General features: G+C 40.7%; 1 protein-coding gene across 2 annotated transcripts in view; it reads right to left on the reverse strand.

The window, feature by feature from the left end:
* Positions 1 to 5,956: 5,956 nt before the first annotated feature.
* Positions 5,957 to 19,531, reverse strand: part of KNTC1 (kinetochore associated 1) — a 69,728-nt gene continuing 56,153 nt past the window's right edge. For both annotated transcript variants that reach the window (XM_034638548.1, XM_019801157.2), the window contains exons 52-64: positions 17,768 to 17,814; positions 16,320 to 16,398; positions 15,009 to 15,127; positions 14,360 to 14,495; positions 13,640 to 13,735; positions 13,211 to 13,267; positions 11,014 to 11,068; positions 10,861 to 10,924; positions 10,175 to 10,304; positions 8,789 to 8,878; positions 8,199 to 8,344; positions 7,307 to 7,397; positions 5,957 to 6,178 (exon numbers count right to left, since the gene is read on the reverse strand). In XM_034638548.1, coding sequence (XP_034494439.1) covers positions 6,158 to 6,178; positions 7,307 to 7,397; positions 8,199 to 8,344; positions 8,789 to 8,878; positions 10,175 to 10,304; positions 10,861 to 10,924; positions 11,014 to 11,068; positions 13,211 to 13,267; positions 13,640 to 13,735; positions 14,360 to 14,495; positions 15,009 to 15,127; positions 16,320 to 16,398; positions 17,768 to 17,814 — 1,131 coding nt within the window. In that variant the 3' untranslated portion in view covers positions 5,957 to 6,157. The remainder of the gene's footprint in view (positions 6,179 to 7,306; positions 7,398 to 8,198; positions 8,345 to 8,788; positions 8,879 to 10,174; positions 10,305 to 10,860; positions 10,925 to 11,013; positions 11,069 to 13,210; positions 13,268 to 13,639; positions 13,736 to 14,359; positions 14,496 to 15,008; positions 15,128 to 16,319; positions 16,399 to 17,767; positions 17,815 to 19,531) is intronic.

A 19,531-nucleotide genomic window follows, 5' to 3' on the forward strand; every position in this document is an offset into this window, starting at 1 on the left:
GAGGGAGAAAGAAGCTCACGCAGACTCTCTGCTGAGAGAGGAGACAGATGAGGGTCTCCATCTCACAACCTCAAGATCATTACTTGAGCTGAAACGAAGAGTCAGATGCTTAACTTACTGGGCCACCCAGATCTCTCTTAATTTTTATTTTTTTAAAATGTTTTTTATTTAAGTAATCTCTATACCCAATGTGGGGCTCAAACTCATGACCCTGAGATCAACAGTTGCTTGCCCTTCTGACTGAGCCAGCCAGGTACCCCAAGAGCATTTTTTAAAGAGAGTGAGAGGGATGCCTGGGTGACTCAGTTGATTAAGCATCCAACTCCTGGTTTTTGGCTCAGGTCGTGATCTCAGGGTCATGACAGTGAGCCCTGTGTTGGGTTCTGTGCTCCGCATGAAGTCTGCTTGTCTGCCCCCATCCCTCTCTCTTAAATACATACATACATACATACATACATACATACATACATACATACATAAAATCTTTAAAAAACTTTAAAAGAGAGCAAGAGAAGCACCAGCATATGCATTCATATCATTTGATGACAAAAGTTTGCCTACGCATTCCGGCTTCTATGACCAAAAAGAGCAACTACAGGACACGTGACATTATGGAGTAGGAAGGCGGGGAGGAAATTTTGTAAATTACTACTTCTTCTTTTGGATGACATAAAAGGCAAGCTGAGGGCAAAAGGCAACCTGAAAATCCACATACTCCCCCGCCCCAATATGGAAGTGGAATATATGTGACACTTCTCAGGTACTCATGACTTCCCAAGGACAGAGGAAGGAAAAAGCAAATGGTCAACTGATAAAGATCAGTCATGAAGGACTTAAGACTCCATCAGTTTGTAACTGTCTCAATGATTTACAAGAAAAGCACAATTTTGAGATTAGTTAGATCTCCAGAAACCTACGGGCTCAATTTCCTGGTGCCCTAATGTCACCTTCCCCCTCTACAGGATAAAAAATCCTATATAATCAGTCACTCCATACTTAAAATGCAGCCTTTTCTGCCCACGGGTCCTGTCCCTATGCTTTAATAAATTCACCTTTTTGGCAGGGAAAATGCCTCAAGAATTCTTTTTTTGGCCATTTGCTCTCAGACCTAAACTAAATTACATCATTCTGAGGTATGAAATATAGGATGGGTTATGAGTAATATATCTTCTTAAGACTTAAAAAAAAATCAAGTCTATAAAAAGAACATTGAAAAAAAAAGAGTTGGCAATAATCTTTTGAGGGGTGCTAGGGTAGCTCAGTTGGTTAAGCATCCAACTCTTGATTCCAGCTCCGATCATGATCTCAGGGTCATGAAATGGAGCCCTTTGTCTAGTTCCAAGCTGAGCTTGAGTCTGCTTGAACTTCTCTGTCCCCTTCATCTTCTGCCCCTCCCCCGCTCAAGCTCTCTTTCTCTCTCTAAAAATAAATAAAATCTTTAAAAAAATAATCGTGGCGGGGGCACCTGAGTGGCTCAGTCGGTTGGGCATCAACTCTTGATTTCGGCTCAGGTCATGATCTCAGGCTCATGAGATCAAGCTACACGTCAGGCTCTGTGCTGGGCATGGAGTCTGCTTAAGATTCTCTCTCTTTCTGTAAAATAAATCTTTTCAAAAAATTGAAGAATAATCTTGGTTTTGAGATATCATTTCTCCTGGTTGATCACTTACCTCTTTGATAACAAGGAATATCCTAACGCTTCACATGTATACATATGCATAAATTCATATAAATTAAATGTTCTCTCTTTTTCTTAAGATTTTTATTTATTTATTTGAGAGAGAGCAAAAGAGAAAAAGCACAAGAGGGGGGAGGGTCAGAGGGAGAGACAGACTCCCTGCTGAGCAGGGAGCCTGAGAGGGGACTTGATTCCGGAACTCCGGGATCATGACCTGAGCTAAAGGCAGATGCTTAACCGACTGAGCCACCCAGGTGCCCCAGGGTCATTGAGTCTTGTCTGATATCTTGGATAAGTCCGGGTATATATATTTTGAAAAAGTTGAAAAAATCCAAAAGTATCAAGGTGGTTCAAAAACTATAGGATACAGTGATGCTTTTCATAATACCCAAAAGGTGGAAACAACCCAAACGCCATCAATGGATGAATGGATAAACAAAATACGGTCCATCCATACATAATATGGAATATTATTCTATCATGAAAAGGAATGAAGCTGTGGCATATGCTCCATGATGAACTTTGGAAGCAAGTGAAAGAAGACAGGCACAAAAGGACACATATTATATGACTCTGTTTATAGGAAATGTCCAGAATAGGCAAATCCATAGAGACGGTGTTTGCTTTTGGGAAGGCTAGGGTTGGAGGGGGTAAATATGGTGCTAGCAGCTAAAGGATACAATTTTGTTTAGAGGCAATGTAAATATTCCAAATTGACTGTAATGATGTCTATATATGTGAATATGCTAAAAACCATCAATGGGTAAATTGTATAGTAAGAGAACTATACCTCAATAAAGCTATTTTTTTATTTTATTTTTTTTTTAGGGACTACTTTTTTTTTTTAAGATTTTATTTATTTGACAGAGATAGAGACAGCCAGCGAGAGCGGGAACACAAGCAGGGGGAGTGGGAGAGGAAGAAGCAGGCTCATAGCGGAGGAGCCTGATGTGGGGCTCCCATAACGCCAGGATCACGCCCTGAGCCGAAGGCAGACGCTTAACCGCTGTGCCACCCAGGCGCCCCAAAGCTTTTTTATTTTTTTAAAGCTATAAGAGTAATTATCAAGGGAAAGTCAGTTTAGAGGTCACATTCTTGAGTCCTGTGAACATTGGAAGGAGAGTTCAAAAAGAGAATTGCTCTAGAAATTTTTTTCCTTTTAGAAAACATTCAGCTTTGGTTGGGTCTGCTCTTGTTCTCCAGTTGTTTTCAAATAGGGAAAGAATGCTGGAGAACACCACCACCACCACCACCTTGTCTTTCTCTAATGTTTTGTATAGTTTATGGTAAGACTTAGCTGTTGTGAGTTAACATTTAGACTCGTTTCGAGGGATCCAATGTGTTAACATAAACACTGCAAACAGGTTCCAAATCTCTGGGCCCCAGAAGACACAGTATAAAGACTGAATATCCTACATTTTGGCAGACCAGGATTTCTATCCAGAAGGGAATGGAAGGAGAGAACTCTGCTAATAAAATTCTCTACTCCAAGTAGTCAAAGCAATGAAAATTTAGCCACCTCATTCAAAGCAAGAGATGATGAAGTTTGGGCATGAGTCAAGAGAATTAAGTATAGTAATGCCTTTACTTATTTAGTTGCTGCTAACTTCCCCCTTTCTGTGTAATGAGGTGCTGTCGCGTGTTCACATGATCATGACACACTAAAGGAAGGAGTTTTACCCTGAAAATAGATAATTTATTTCATACATATTTATTAAGTCTATTATATGAGACTGTTCTAAGGTTTGGGGACATGATGAGTAGTGAGACAATCAATAAACCCGTCAACCATTGGATTGCTTTGAGAAGGAAGTAGATATGCTAATGCCATAGCAAGTGACTAGGGTATGGGGTGGGGAGACAACTTTGGTTGGGCTGGTGGGGAAGGCTGGTCAAAGGAGAAAGTGGTAGACATCCAGGCTGGAAAGGTAGGTGGAGCTAAATCATGCAGGACCGTCTAAGCCATTGTATGGATGGCAGGTAGCACAGAGAGGTAACTGAAATCCAGCTTTCTTTCTTTTTCTTTTTTAAGATTTCATTTATTTGAGAGAGAAAAAATGCTTGCGCGCACCAGCAGGGAGAGTAGCTGAGGGAGAGGGACAAGTAGACTCCCCGCTGAGTGGGGAGCCCCATGCCAGGCTCAATCCCAGGACCCTAAGATCATGACCTGATGCTGAAGTCAGATTCTTAACCAACTGAGCCACCCAGGCGCCCCTGAAATCGAGCTTTTAATCCAGTGCTTTTTACAAATGTGACTGTTTCCAGGGAGTGCCTTTTTGCACTAGATCTACCAAGGGGAGAGACTTTTGTGTTTTTTTTAAACATAGGTTCCACACCCAGTGTGGAGCTCAACACAGGGCTCGAACTCACAACCCTGAGGCGAAGACCCGAGCTCATATCAAGAGCCAGACGCTTAACCAACTGAACCATCCAGGCACCCCTGAGGAAAGCCTTTTCGTAACTCATCTTCCAAGATGGATTCTGTTTCTGATTTGAACAAAGATGCCTGTGTGCCTCAGTTGGCAACTTGGGTCTTGTGCTAAGTGAAATGGGGAGCCAGCGAAAAGTGTGAGGCAGGCACAGACAAGAATGGAAAATAATCAAGGCTAATAAAAATACAATAAATAGGACAACAAGGATCCCGGCTAATTGTATTTTTGAATTTCAAATGAACTGAAAATAAATTTAAATATATTTATGTTTCAAAAAATTACTTCTGCAGCGTACATAAAGCTAACCCTTTGCCTGCCAGAACTTTATTGGGAACAATGAAACCAGTGTGAAGGCTGGGAAAGAATCATTCAGCTTAGCTTGAGTCCATCAGGCATGCAGAGTCATTTCCCATTTGTTACCTTCTGGTGCCACCACTTGACCCCTTCTGTTCCTTGCACATTTATGCCCAAGAAAATTCCCAGGCTCTGCTTTCAAAAGCAGTCAGATAGTTTTCTTAAGGTTCAATCACATAAATATCAAAGAAATACAGACGTAAACAGTGAGACACCATTTTCACCTATCATACCAGCAATTTAATAGTCAGACTGGTCCACGTTAGGGAGAAGAGGCAAAGCAGACATACCTCTTGCTGGTGGGAACAGGCGTCTGTGAAGATCTTTCAAAACACGCGGAGTCTGGCAAGTGCTTCTAGGGGTTTTAAGATGTTCTTCATTCCCTTTGATCTGGTCAATCTGTTCCTGGGAATGCATCTTAAGGAAATAACCCCAAATATGGAAAAAGCTTTGTGAAAAATATTGGCGTAGTCTGAATGTCCAGAATAGCACACGTGGAGGATCATTTAAACCTCCTCAGGAGGTTTTACAAATGAGGGAACTAAAGCTTTCAGAAGTTATATAACTTGTCCAGGATCAGTACACAACCAGGGTGGGACAGAGCCCAGAATCAAATCCAGACTAGTTTTACCCCCAAACCCAAGTTTTTAATCACAATGCTACAGTGAGTTTTCTGTATAGAAATAATGTTTTTCTCAACCAGAAAAACAAAGGGAAACTCATTCTGATTTATGAAATTCAATTTTTCAAGTTATACCCCTGTCTAGAAAAAGACTACGAAGGCGGAGTTAAGGGGTGCGGTGGTTTCTGCGCGCTGGGTGGCAGCCGCGGGCTTCCAGCTCCACACTGCCCCCCCAGGCTAGCCTGCGAACTGCTGCGGCTGAACCCCTGCAGACCGCGTCTCCCCGACCATGGGCCGCACGGGTTCCGCTTTGGTTCTGTCATTCTTGGCATTGGCATGAGAATTAGAAGGTTGGAAAAAGCAAAGACTTGCTTCTTTTCTCTTCTGGTGGTGGCCTGGCAGTGGCAGCTACCGCGGGGGGTGACCGACGGCCGCTGTGGGCAGCAGCTCCCCCAGCTCAGTGTTGCAAAGGGGGGGCGGGGGGGGACCCAGGGGCAGCAGCAGCCTCCAGATCTCAGCTAACAGCACCTTCCCCTTCTGCCTCTCTAGCCGAATCCCCCCCCCCATCTCCCCGTTGCTTTTCAGTCCTTTTAACACCTTTGCAACCAATTCCTGGCATCCAGTCCTTCTCTGCCTGAAATATCTAGAGCAGTTTCTATTTTTTGGGCTGGCCACTGATCCGCTCTGCAGCAAAACTTACATATTTACTAGAACTACATTAAAAATATTGACACTATTCTTATTTGTATATGAAGATACAGGGTATAAGTAGTTATTTATCTTGTGGAGGGAGCAAAGTATTTTTGCATTTAGTTTCCTTCATATGGGGTGCAAAAGATCGATAGTCTCAATAAGTTATACAAGTGACTGGTAAAGAAAAGGTTTATTAATTCACGACATGAGTTCTTTATGGGATAATCATACTGCTATGAAGCGCCTTAGTTGTTACTTGCTGGTTAACATTTGATAAGTTATATCAATTGCACAATTTTAGAATGGCAATAAATATGATTAGTTAATAGTAGACTCCAAACTTCCCTTTATTCTTCTTAAAAAAGGATGGATGATCCGCTATGATCCACTAAGAAACATCTAAATGGGAAGAAACACAGAAGCATTTTTATTAGTGTTATTTAGTTTTTTCAATAGAAAACGGTCTGATAAACTATAAAATTGAACACTTAATTGTATCGCTAAACATCTACATATAAAATTATTTGGCATTTAGATCGATAGGACTAGAGAAAAACAGATACATTTTAAGGGCCACAAATTTGTCTCCTGAATTAATAATCTCCCTTTAAAAAAAAAAGTAATCTTATGCCACTGAACACAACAGACTAGAAGTGAGCAAGGACGTTATTAATGAAAGTTAACGAAATGTAGGCTTATTTTAACATGCCTGATCTGGACCAAAGGAGGGAAAAAACCCCACAATAATTTAATTAGGTTTACTAAAACTACCAAACCATGATCAAAGTAAAAAATTCTGGGGCGCCTGGCTGGCTCAGTTGGTGGAGCATGCAACTCTTGGGTCTCGGGGTTGTGAGTTAGAGCCCCATGTTGAGTGTAGAGATTACTTTAAAAAAATAAAATCTTAAAAAAAAAAGAAGTAAAAAATTTTACCTTCTATTTAAGTTAAGGATAGGAGTAAGAATAATTTATATGCATATTTTACACATTAAAATATTTGGAAGGATGTATACTAAACAGTGATCCTTTTTCTGAGTAGTGAGATTTCAAGAGATTAGGGTTTGCTTGGTTTTTTTTTTGGCTCTTGCAAATTTTTTTTTCTATAGTGGACATATGTTTTTGGCAATTAAAAAGGAGAACAATTAAAAGTAATTAATGCCCAAGCACAACATTAATCAATGCTTTTTGAAATTTAGTTTTTCATTTGCTTCAATATGAAAAATAAGACTTTATGAGGAATTATAATGCTGGAAAGCCCCCAAGAGACTATGTGGTCCATTTCCAAAAACTAAACCCTGCACAGGCTCAGCAACCGGCCCGAGGCCACCCGCCCAGAGAGTAGAATCATGGCCTCTTGATTTCTGGTCTAGGACCCCCGTATAAAAAAACCAAAATACAAAAATATACATAGTTACACATAAAAATACATTTCTCTCCACAATACCAGAACAAGTTGGTTCAATGTCAAGACCCTAAAAATATAAATGGTGTCAGGTTAGAACCCAAATAACGGTGGGGCAGCTCTACCTTCAGGATTTCACAGGGAGCGGTGTCTGGTGGTACAGGTTTCCCACAATGCCTTGAATATTCGGTTATAAAGACTGAAGCTTCATCTAAACTATGGAATCAGAAAAAAAAAAGGGAGTCATGAGGAAATTCTCAGGCGGGGTGATAAATACTTTCGCTATCTTGATTGTGGTGATGGCTTTGCTGGGGGATACAAATACTTGAAATATGTGCAACCTATATGTGTGTCTATATATATATATATATATATATATATATATCTATCTCAAAAAATAATGTTTATAAATGACAACATGTAGCTCTTGTGGGATCACAAGTGGTAGATAAGCAGAAGGAAATGCATGGTATGGTAATGAGAAAGGGATGCACACCAAGTGGCCAGCACAGTTAGACTATAAATGGGGATGGCCCAAGAAAGACTTCCATCCTGACCGGGCTGCCCTTTCTGAGTGCCAGGCATTTCTCCCTTCTCTTTTCACTTTCCAAATCCATTCCCAATCCTATCTCAAGAAGCTGATTTCCAAACTTGTGGGTGCAGGAAAATTAGACAATCAAGATTAGTGAAAATTATATTACATAAAAGCCCTCAATTCTCTGAGCAAGTGTCTAAGAAATAAAGCTGCAACTCAGGTTTTAAAGCAGGACTGTGAGACACCTGTTTTGGGGGTTCAGAAAGCTTACTTGATGTCTGATTCCCAGTTCACGTTCGAAGGGACTGAGTTACAGGACAACCAGCCTGTGGGTGTGTGTAGTAATGCTACAGCTTAATATGCAGAGCCCTTCACTATGAGCAAATAGTTGTGCAACCGTTTGATCTTTTCCTCTAAAATAAAGGTAAATTTTAAGGAAATTCTACAGTAAGGTGTTTTTGTTTGTTTGTTAATTAACTTACCTTAACTCACTTGCCAGATAGTTTACCAGGTCAGTGATGTTGTTGCTATTCATCATGTGCAATTTCAACATTTGAAAATATCTTGTCTTTGCCAAAATCCCAAACTCCTTCTTACTTATGATATTATTCAGAATCAGATTTCTAATCTATAGAATAACGGGTATCATTATTAAAAATGTGTGAAATTCCAAGGCCTTATTCACCACCCAGAAGCTTCTTAAAACCACAAGTTAAATTAGCATTGCATTGTGACTAAGCCTCTTTTTTAAGGGAGTGGGGAAAGGGAGCTGTTTTAGTAACAGATTAAATCAATAAGTGATTGCTCTTAAGCACGCTGGGACTTTTTATGAGGAAAATCTGCTTACAACAAGCATTTAAACCTATAGATTTTCCACTGAGCACAGCAGCAAATAAGAGAGGGGTCTCCGCCTTTTAAAAAATGTACTAAGGTTTTGATAAAAGCAAAATAATTTTATATACTACCAAACAGATAGAGATAGTGGTTTTCAGCTTAACTTTGATTTGGGGAAAATTATTACCTTCCAAAATAAAATTTTTCATAGCAAAAAGGAGATGAAATTGCCTCTTACTTGATGTGAAAATCCTGCCAACTGCCCAGTATTCATATGCTCCTCTAATTGCTGTAAAATGATCTGAGGATTGCACGAGCCCAGAAAATTCTAGAGGAAAAAAAATGAAAACACAGTTAATGGAAAAGTGTTATTACTACTAATTTCTGTTAAATCTGAAAGGTTTTCGTTTTTAAATTTAGAATATCTTTCAGAATTTCTATTATAGGGGAAAAAAAACCCACCTCTTATCATATAACAAAAAATTACGGAAATGAGGAAGACATTTTACAAATGCATATTGTAACAGCAAGAGCTGTTTAACAAGCATTTTGTCATTCTAAGTGCCAAAAGGAATCTATTTAAATACTAGAATTTTGAAAAGCATCAATGGATGAGTTTATGAAAAGTAAAAATAAATAAATAAATAAAATAACCCAAAGTCAAAGACAGGCACAGATGGCTGTGAAAAAATGCAATCAATAGACCAAATGACAGATAAAAAAGATATGCGTGTTCATTTATATAGATCTCTACTGGCTTATCTACCTTTGAGAAAATACCGTAAAACATTCCCAAGGCTTTGTTCTATTTGTTCTGTATTGTAAAGGGAATGAGTTATTTTTAAAAGTTCTGTCCTCAAATGCTCACGGCTCCCTTTGTCAGACACCCACACACAAAGCCCTCTCTCTCATCTCCCACATCCAATCACTAAGTCAAGCTTTTCCATCCAGTTCATTCTCACTGCCACTACCCTACTCTGGGGCTGTATCTCCTCAAGCCTTTCCTGCCTGTCCACAGGCTGTTGTGTGTGGATCAAGTGAGATACACCTCCAGTCAAGTGCAACAGCTTCCCACTCCTCCCTTCTTGCCTCCTCTCTCCTCTGACCAAGCCCATGGATTGTTCCTTAAACAGGGCCTGAGCAATTCACTTAACTCTTCCAGGAAAATTGATTGTCCCCCCTCACCTCTACCCGATAAAGAACAAGGTCCAAATCCCTTTCTTAAAAGATTTTATTTATTTACTTGAGAGAGAGAGACAGCACAAGCAGGACAGAGGGGCAGAGGGAGAGGGAGAAGCAGACTCCCCGCTGAGCAGGGAGCCTGATGTGGGGCTCGATCCCAAGACCCTGAGATCATGACCAGAGCCGAAGGCAGACACTTAGCCAACTGAACCACCCAGGTGCCCCGGTCCAAATCCCTCTTAAGGCATCCCTCAGATGGACCTTGATCTATCTTTCAGGCTTACCTTCTGCTAAACCTGCATACAAACTCCTGCCCCACTCAGACCGATACACTCATGCTCTGCAGGTCTGGTGAAAAGGAAATGCAACCCTTTCGCAGGGGACATGCAGTATGAGGCCTTCTGTTTCTCTGGCAGCACCAGAGGAATAATTTGCCAGATACCTTAATTTGCTGATGTCTTTTTTCCGAGTGGGGCATGAGCATCAGACAGGCTAGTGCAAAAGCCGGAAGCTCCAACTGGACATACTGCCTGGCTACTCCAAGCATGTCGAGATCATCTGAAACTGGACATCTTCGAGAGAGCACATGAGTTTGATAATATTAATGAAATTAAATTAATTCATATGTTAATTTGCTACCTGACTGTGCTTTCAGTCATGATTTTCAATGATCTTAAGCACTGAAGTGCTGGGGCATAACATACACTTAGTAATGAGTAGCTCGAGTCTTCCATGGCATTCTTTGTGGAATAAAATAACCTATCTGCTGGAACACAGAGCACTCCTTGCTGCTGTGATTATGTCTGAAAGCCCACACATGCCTAAAGTCACATTCTCAGAAGACTCCAAACCACTGAAACAACACTGCATGATTTAGGGGAGTCATAAAAGGACTCTATACATGCATTAAAACTAATTTTGGAGAATGCTTACTGACTCGGTTTACTACCTGCACTGCATGTGGAAAGTGGACATTGTAAAAATATGAGAGACAGTTTACCTTAGAAACAACTGATGTGCTTAACTTCCCAAGAAGAAGAAATTACTTGAAAGACAGGTTTATTAGAAAGGAATTTTATAAGCAACACATATGACTTTTTGGGGTAGGAAAACAAGTATTTTACTTACTCTAAAACAGCGACGAGACTCTCACAGCAATCTGATAACTGACTGGGGCTCAGAGGACAAGATGCTGAAAATTAAAAAAAAATAATGTACACGCACACACACAGAGAGAGCTATAAAATGCTACTGTCACTGTTTCAGGGGAGAGAAAAATACCTGAAAGTAGGGGTATCTGAACCACACGCTGCCAAGCTTTGCTGAAGTAGGGAACCTGGAGAGACAAGCACATGATGGGATTCACGCCTGGGGTATCATGAACTCTCTCGGTTTTGCAGTCATGGAACTATACGCTTAGAGCTTATGTTCTGGATGCTAAGACCAAAATCATAAACTGGTATCTTCCTGATTGAGATGGTTAGATTTCAGGAATAATTTTCTTTTCTTTCCCTCTCTCTCTTTCTTTCTCAAAGTAAACTCTACACCCAACGTGGGGCTCAAACTCATGACCCCGAGATCAGGAGTTGCATGCTGTACTGACTGAGCCGGCCAGGCGCCCTTGGATAATTTTCTTCATAACTGTATAGTTTGGGATCATATTATACAATCTTGGCTGATTTGTTATTGTTTCATTTGGGGGAAAAAAGCATCAGAACACAGCTCAGAAAACAAAATTTACACTGTCGTGTGCCAGACATTGTGTAAGAGCCACAGGAAAGGGGCAAGAAGACAAGAGAAAGGATTTCAAAAAATGAATGAGGCAACAACAAAAATTTCCACTCATTGGGAACAGGTTAAGTGACTTATGATACATTTTACTCCTTATTATAGAGAATGATTAAGAGTTAAAAGTAATGAGACGCCAAAAAAATTAAATATAGAGGTCTCATAAGATCCAACAATCCCACTCCTAAGTATATTCTCATGAGAAAAACAAACATACGTCCACACAAAAACTTGAACACAAATGTTCATGGAGCAGCATCATTCTTAATAACCCATAATAATAATTCATCAACTGACGAATGGATAAATAAAACTTGGGTGTGTCTATACAGTGAACATTAGCTGGCAGTAAAAAGGTATGAAGCCCCGACATCTGCTACCACACAGACGAACCTTGAAAACATGATGCTGAGTAAAGGGAGCACAAAAGGCCACGTACTACATGATTCCACTGATATGACATGTCCAGCACAGACACCTCCAGGGGCTGAAAGAGGGAGGTATAGGGAGTGGCTGGTAATGGATATGGGGTATATTTTTGGGGTGAAGAAAATGTGCAAGAATTAGAGAGTGGTGATGATTGCACAACGTGGTGAATGTACTAAAAACCACTTAATTGCACATTTTATTGATTTATTTTTGAAACTTTATTTTTTTAGTAATCTTTACCCTCAATATGGGGCTTGAACTCTGGACCCCAAGACCAAGAGTCACAAGCTCCATGCACTGAGCCAGCCAGGCACCCCTTAACTTTAATGTACTTTAAAGGGTACATTTTACATGGGAGTTATATCTTAATTAAAAAAAGATAATAGGTCTCCATGTGCTCTATGGAACAGTCTCTGAGGCACCAATGTTATTTGGGAAAAAAATAATTTATCTAGAATGTCACTGCATTTATATGTACAAAAACGTATACACACACATACAGACACAGACACACGTGCTTGTATGATAATAGGAAATTTCTAGAAGAAAGTAGTGTAAACAGTAGTTACTTCTGGGGAGATAATGTTGATGGGACAATGTATTAAGCTAAGAATAGATGATATATTTCCACATTATATATTATAATGATTATGTGGTACTCAACTTGTGAAATTTAGAAAAGATGAATAAGATATGGTGTCTGACTGAAAGATGTTCCGAGTCCAGGAGGGGCAGTCGAATGTGTAACAAAACAAATTACACTGTGGCAGGTGTTACAGTAGAGCCAGGGTTTGGAGATCACGAAGGTGTGGTGCGGCTCAGGAGGCTGGGAGGGCTGGGGCTGGTGGAAGTCCTCCGAGAGGCGACCTCTGAGCAAAGTACTCCGGGTCCCGGCACCTTTTAACGGGGTATCAGTTCCATTCTTTACAGAGAGGCCAGTTACCTTACCTAATGCACCCAGCAGCCACAAGCCCATCGAGTGTAAGTATTAAATTCTTTTTGTTGTTGTTGTTAAAGGTTTATTTATTTACTTGAGAGAGAGAGAGAGAGAGAGAGAGAAAAGCATACACGAGCAGGGGGAGGGGCAGAGGGAGAGAGAATCTCAAGCAGACTCCACACTGAGCATGGAGCCCGCTGCCATGCTTAATCCCAGGGTCCTGAGATGAAGACCTGAGCCAAAATCAAGAGTCAATGCTTAACTGAACTATCCGGGTGCCCCTAAGGATTAAATCTATAAAACTTACTTTAGGAAACTACATACCTGCCATAAAGAATGGATACTAGAGATGGCAGTTAAAACTTTCCTCAGATAAGGAATCTGGGGGAAAAAAAATACAGTTCAGAAAATCACCAAAATGGAAAACTTCAACATGAAATATCAGGGTCTTACAATTTCAAAACAAAGTATCAGTAAAATGTATCTACCATGAGAACGAGCATGGATGTTCACTTACTAAATCACAAATATCAAAAAAGGTCAGGGAAGCTTCCATTTGTTTCCAGCGAAATTTATGTCATTTTTGAGTTAGCACTCCCTCTGGCCCAAGACCAAGTTAAGTTTGGCACGAACCCAAGGAGAGTGAATGTTTGCAGCACGCATCTGTTCAATCACAAGTATCCGTACAGAATGCTTCAGAATTGCTGTGCAAGAGCTTTCCCACAGACCGCAGTCCCGGGCACGGAGTCTTACCATATTGAAGCCAAGAAGCTTTTGCAAGAGTCCATTCCAAAGCTGCAGGTCATAGATTTGGTACTCCAAACAGAGCTCAGTCACCAATCTGACTGCCTGAAGCAGAAAAGAAATTAAAAAAAAAAAAAAATCATACTGCTTCAAGATACCAGGAATTCAAACCACCCATTGAAAAGGTGGGGCGCTACACATAAAATATGTTTATAACCTAGGTGTGTCTATTGCCGAATTTCCCTCTAATGAAAGAAAAAGACTAAGATTATTATTTTTCTTTCTTGCTGTCATGGATTCAAATGGCAGCTCGGACTTTCCCCGCTGTCTTCTTCCTACCCAAGAGCGGTTTGCCTGTTGGCCCGGCCTTCTCGCCCTAGGCTCCAACTGCCTCAGGGACTGAATTCCCACAAGCAACGACGAGGAAGAGGAGGCACACCCTTCCTGGCATAGGGACAGTCTCGCCTCCCCATCTGGATAAGGACACACAGGCCCTGGGAAGGAACTACAAAAGTGTCCTCTTGTTGGTGGGATCAAGCCCTAGGCTTTAAGAGACAGAGGTAAGGGGACCCTCCAAGTTGCGTGTCACCTGTCAGGATAGGAAAGTAGAAACGGTCTCAGCAGTAGGCTTGTTCAGGAATGAAGAGTCTCTGGCTCCAGGCATTTGGGTGAGTAGAAGCGCGTTGGAGAAGATGGGGGACCCACCCTCAGACAACTCCCAGGACATACCATGGATTCATGACTGTGGTTTTTCCATAGACCCTTAATCATTCCTTCTTTAGGACTGTTGCAAAATAATTCATATGTGATGGGGATATTCAAAGTCTCAAATGATGCCAGAAAAGTTATACATTTCAAGTAAGATCTGAAAAACAGAGGCACTGATGGGAATCATTCTTATAGACCATATTTACATCTAAGATAGAGGCCACCACAGGGCAATATTAGGGCTGTTTGCTTTAAATGTCTATTTTTTAGGCTTCTAAATATATTCACTGAATATAATAGTAGAAAGAAATCAATACAAGCAAGATCAAGAAAACATTCAGTTCCTAAATGCCTCAAAAAACTAGGGAAACAAGATGTTCTCAGAGGCCTATGTCCCCTTTCCCAAAATGGAGAAGACATTCAAGGCAGCAGAACTAGGTTTACACGGCTATTCTAATGCACTCTTATAAACTAAGGGGCTTAAATGTACACTTCCAAAGAACCAATCCGTTTCCTATTTCTTTTCTTTTCTTTTTTTTCAGTAAGCTCTACACCCAACTTAGGGCTTGAATTCACGACCCAAGATCTTGAGTCATGTGCTCTACCGACTGAGCCAGCCAGGTGCCCCGTGTTTCCTATTTCTTAACACAATTTAAAAAATTCTACTTACTTCACTTCCTCCATGGGTTTTTTGAAGAGAGATTCTATAGTTTCCTTGTCGGCCAAATACAGGAGACACTGAAGAGCACGTGCTCTGTGGGCAAAAGTTAACTGGCGCACACCCAATGTCTGTAAAACCAAAGCAGGTTGCAGAGACGCACGCATGCTGTAGCTGGGTACATGAGTTCCAACTTAGGTAACATAAACCTCACTTAAAGAAAACATTAAAGTCAATCTCTGCCCTCAGGGAGCCAGTGGTTCTCAAAGTATGGTCCATGGACCCCTGGCAGGCCTCCCTCAGACTCTTTCAAGTGGGAAAGGGTCAAAACTACTTTCACAATCATGCTAAGATGTTATTTGCCTTTACACTGCATTGATATTTGCCCTGATGGGTAAAACTGCTGATGCTAGTCAGGGTAGGAACACCCAGCTGCTGGGGCAGCCACGGCGTTCTTCACAGCCAAGCAAAGGTGACTTCCACTTACCAAGGTTCTTGATGGAGCAGTAAAAATTAATTTTATGAAACCTCAACTCTTGCATACATTAATGAGTTCACACTTGAATACATATTAATTAAAATGTATTCGTCAATGTTCTGTGTGACCACACGGGAAGCACCCGTAGAGCGTACTACACACGGATGGTTTTTCCAGGAAAAGCACGTGTATGAATGAGTTGTGAGCTGAACTGGGCACTTTTCATGGGGCACCATTTTTATCTGAAGCAATGACTATCAGATAAATACGCAAGGACAACTAAAAGGGATGTTCTCCCCCCTTGCTGTCGAGGACATACAATCAGAATCTCAGACTTCCCCTCTTTTCTTCCTTCTATCCAAGACCCATTTGTCCCCTGGCTCTACACCCCTTCTCTTCCTCGGTTCAGCTGTCTCAGAACATTTCCAAAGGCAAAAGCCTGAAGGCCAAAGAGGTGGCATTGTCTTTAGGGAAAAGGGAAAGTTTAGTGTAGCTTAAGTTTAGTGGGGAGGGAGGGAGGCATGACTGGAGGATGTAGCCTGTCCTGCAGGGCCCCTGATAGTAGGAATGTTGCCTAACGAGGAGTTAATAACTACGAATGTAGTTAACGTGGGAACGGTCAATAGCTTCTGTTTGCCAAACAGGATGTTATGGAAGCCAGCACTAAATGGGGCTTGCAGATACTACAATCCCGATTACAAGTAAGATATGCAGCACTTTGAGTAAGTGTGTAAGTGAGCATTATCTTAAGCATCTGTTAATGATGTCAAGCATGGTGAATATGCAGGAAAAAAATGCTGAGCCGAGTTGCAAAGGTGAGTTTTGACTCCGTGTCTATGGCTTACAGTTGTAGCTGATGTTGCAAACACGAACAGCATTCTTGAACTGTAATCAATTGGACGAGACAGAAGGAGATACAGGACTCTGGGAAAAAATATTTTAAATTACATTTAGATTTTAATTTAGTGACAGAGTACCCAAACAACAGACCTGTTTTACAGTCCTTAGAAAAAGTCACTAGGCATCCCAAACATGGGCCTGAAGGGTTATGGATGAAAGGCATTTTTGCTTTTCCCTTTAATGGATGCTTAATCTTTTCTTGACTTCTAATCATAGCTAAAGATAATAAAAATAGTAATTTTTAAAATTTAATTTAAAATTTAAGTTCTATTTAATTTAAATTCTATTTAAGAAAATGATACAAACTATAGCTACAAAGTACATTGGACACTACACATGGAAAATTCTGTTTTAATTCACAGGACCTGTTAAGGGTTCAACCTCTAGACTCAGGCCTGACTGGCCCCCTCTAGAGGAGAGTAAGATGGATATAGTGGGGGGTACAGGGTAGGACTTTCAGTGGGAAAAGGCAGGAAGTTACAAAATTGGCATGAAGTATCCCTTTGAGATCGCCTTGGGATTTTTTTTTTTCTTCTCTTTGAATTGTTTCCCTCTAAGACTTTCCATCGTGACTGATTCAGTTAGATGTTGTTGGATGAATCTACCTCTTGCTTAGACAAAAGGTGTCCCTGTGTTTGAAAGACTAAGAAAGGACAAGGTGGGGTCCACAGGAAAGGAGGGAATGGAGGGGGTGGTAAGCCAGCTCTGCCCAAACCAGGAGAAATTCTTCTCTTGGGTTTGCCTCTCCCCATCCTCTCTCACTATCAGATCTCAAGGCTGAACGCAGTGCTTCACAAGTGACTTGACCTACTTTTGGTCTAGAGCAGGAATGGCAAAAAGCTGCCATGCATGTCACCACTCCCTCTCCCCTGCCTGTGCCAAGCATCATTAATGAATTACCACATCCTTTTTGATTTGGGCCCAGATATAGTCGGCAAGCCATGACCAATCAGATTCAGCACGTTAGACGAAACCAATGCTCCTTCCTTGCTCTGGTTCAGGTTAGAAGGGAAAAGGAATCCTGGTGGCCCATACAGGAACCAGCCCAGCTCACCAGAGTGAGAGAATACATAGGGGTCTGGGGCCAGAGTCCTAGCAAGTAACAGAGTTCTCCTTTGCTTGAGGTGCTTTCTCTGCTAAAGGTATTTTAGGAACCCTCAACATCAGTAGGGACTCACTGAGGGTTCAGAAATTTTGGATCTTGGTTGTTTCTTATTTATTCGACTGGAGACAGTTGTACATACTCATGGCCACATATCAACGGAGTGATTCTTCTCAGAGGCTCTGACCCAAGTTACACGAAGAAAGTCTTTTCAAAGCCAACCTCTGACAGATTTATTGTAAGATTCCTACTATACAATAAGATAAAGGCACATGTAAGTAAAGAAAGTACCTTCGTAGTGCTTCATCTTCTTGAAGTTCAAATAATTCTGACGGTTTCTTTGAAAAAGTGAAAAAACATAAAGTAAAAACATTACAGAAAGTTTGTTGACTATACAAACTAACAATCAGATGAAAAACTCAATATACAGAATTATGTTTACACAGAAGAAATTAGAGTAAAACCCATTACTTTATGAAAAGATTTTTTCCTTTAAAAAAGGGTTTCCTCACATTTATTCAGTCAGTGAATATTTAATGAGCACTTACTACGTGCCAGGCACAATTCCAGGCACAAGGGTGGCCTGAGTGAACAAAACAAATCTTCCTGTCCTCCTGATGCTTATAGTCATTGGATAATTTTTAAAAGGAAAGGACTCCATGGATTTTTAAACGAGTCGTTCAGTAATTCAGTACAGATTTACTGGGACTTACAAAGCCATGTGCAAGGTGCAGTTCCTGGCCTCAAGATGATTTTGTTTAGTTCTCCAAATTTACAAAAAAGTTAAAACATGCTGGTTTCTGAGTCAACCAGAGAGTCTATGTGGCCTAGCTATGCTTCTAACCGGGTCCAATAAAGCACAGTCCTTGCTCTTCCTAAACAATAAATAAATAAGTACTTGTTACATTGAATACAAAGGGATATAAAAACTAATTAAAAATCTAATATCATTTCAGTTATGGTATTTGTTTACAAATAGATTTTTTTCAAGCATATCTACCTAGAAAGATAGAGGAAGTCTCTCCAGTCAAGTTCTGCCTGAAAACTCAGAAGTAGTACAGAAAATTCTGCATTTGGATCGGCGAATCCTGGCATAAATTTAGATGTTAATGACACTATTTCTAAAAAACTGACACTATGTGCCTCCTGATGTGATACACGAAAAAGAACACATCACCTATATGGTGTTCTTGCCAAAAAGACACAACCTGAATCTAATCATGAGAAACACCCCCTGAGACTGAGACATTTTGCAAACCAACCAGCAGGTGCCCTTTAAAAACATCAATATCCCATCACAGTCAAAACAAACTGGAGTAAGAATCATCAATGGATGCTCAATCAGGTTAATATATGTGGCGGGGAAAGGAGATTGAAGAGGAGCAAGTTATTAAATTGTCTCCAAACACCTCCCCTAATAGTTACAAAAGGAAATACAGTATACCTATGTAATAGGGACACTGACAATATTGTAACCGAGCTATTTAAATTTACATCACCTATTAGGGCAAATAGATATCACATACCTCCATATGTCATACCCTGAGAAGGACACGACATCGCTTAGGCAGGATTCTAGCCCAAACTGCATCATCTGAATCTTAACATGAGGAAATATCAGATGAACACAAACTGAGGGGCAGCTTAGAAAGTAACTGGTCTGTACTCTTCAAAAATATCAGTGTCATAAAAGACAAGGAAAAGCCGTGGAACTGTTTTAGATTAAAAGAGACTAAAGACATGAAAAATACATGCAATGCATCGTCCTAGATTAGATCCTGGTCCCAGCAAAGCGGTGGTGGTGGTGTAAATGCTCTTAAAGAGTATGATTGGGACAATTCATTATATTGTAACATGGATCATAGATTTGAGCCTATGTTTGTGGTATATCAGTAGCGTATCAATTTTCAATTATCTAATTTTGATAATGATAACTGTGGTTAAGGAAGAGAAAAGCCTTGGGGCGCCTGGGTGGCACAGCGGTTAAGCGTCTGCCTTTGGCTCAGGGCGTGATCCCGGTGTTATGGGATCGAGCCCCACATCAGGCTCCTCCGC

This window comes from Ailuropoda melanoleuca, chromosome 12, assembly GCF_002007445.2.
Source record: "Ailuropoda melanoleuca isolate Jingjing chromosome 12, ASM200744v2, whole genome shotgun sequence".
Classification (NCBI taxonomy): Eukaryota; Metazoa; Chordata; class Mammalia; order Carnivora; family Ursidae; genus Ailuropoda; species Ailuropoda melanoleuca.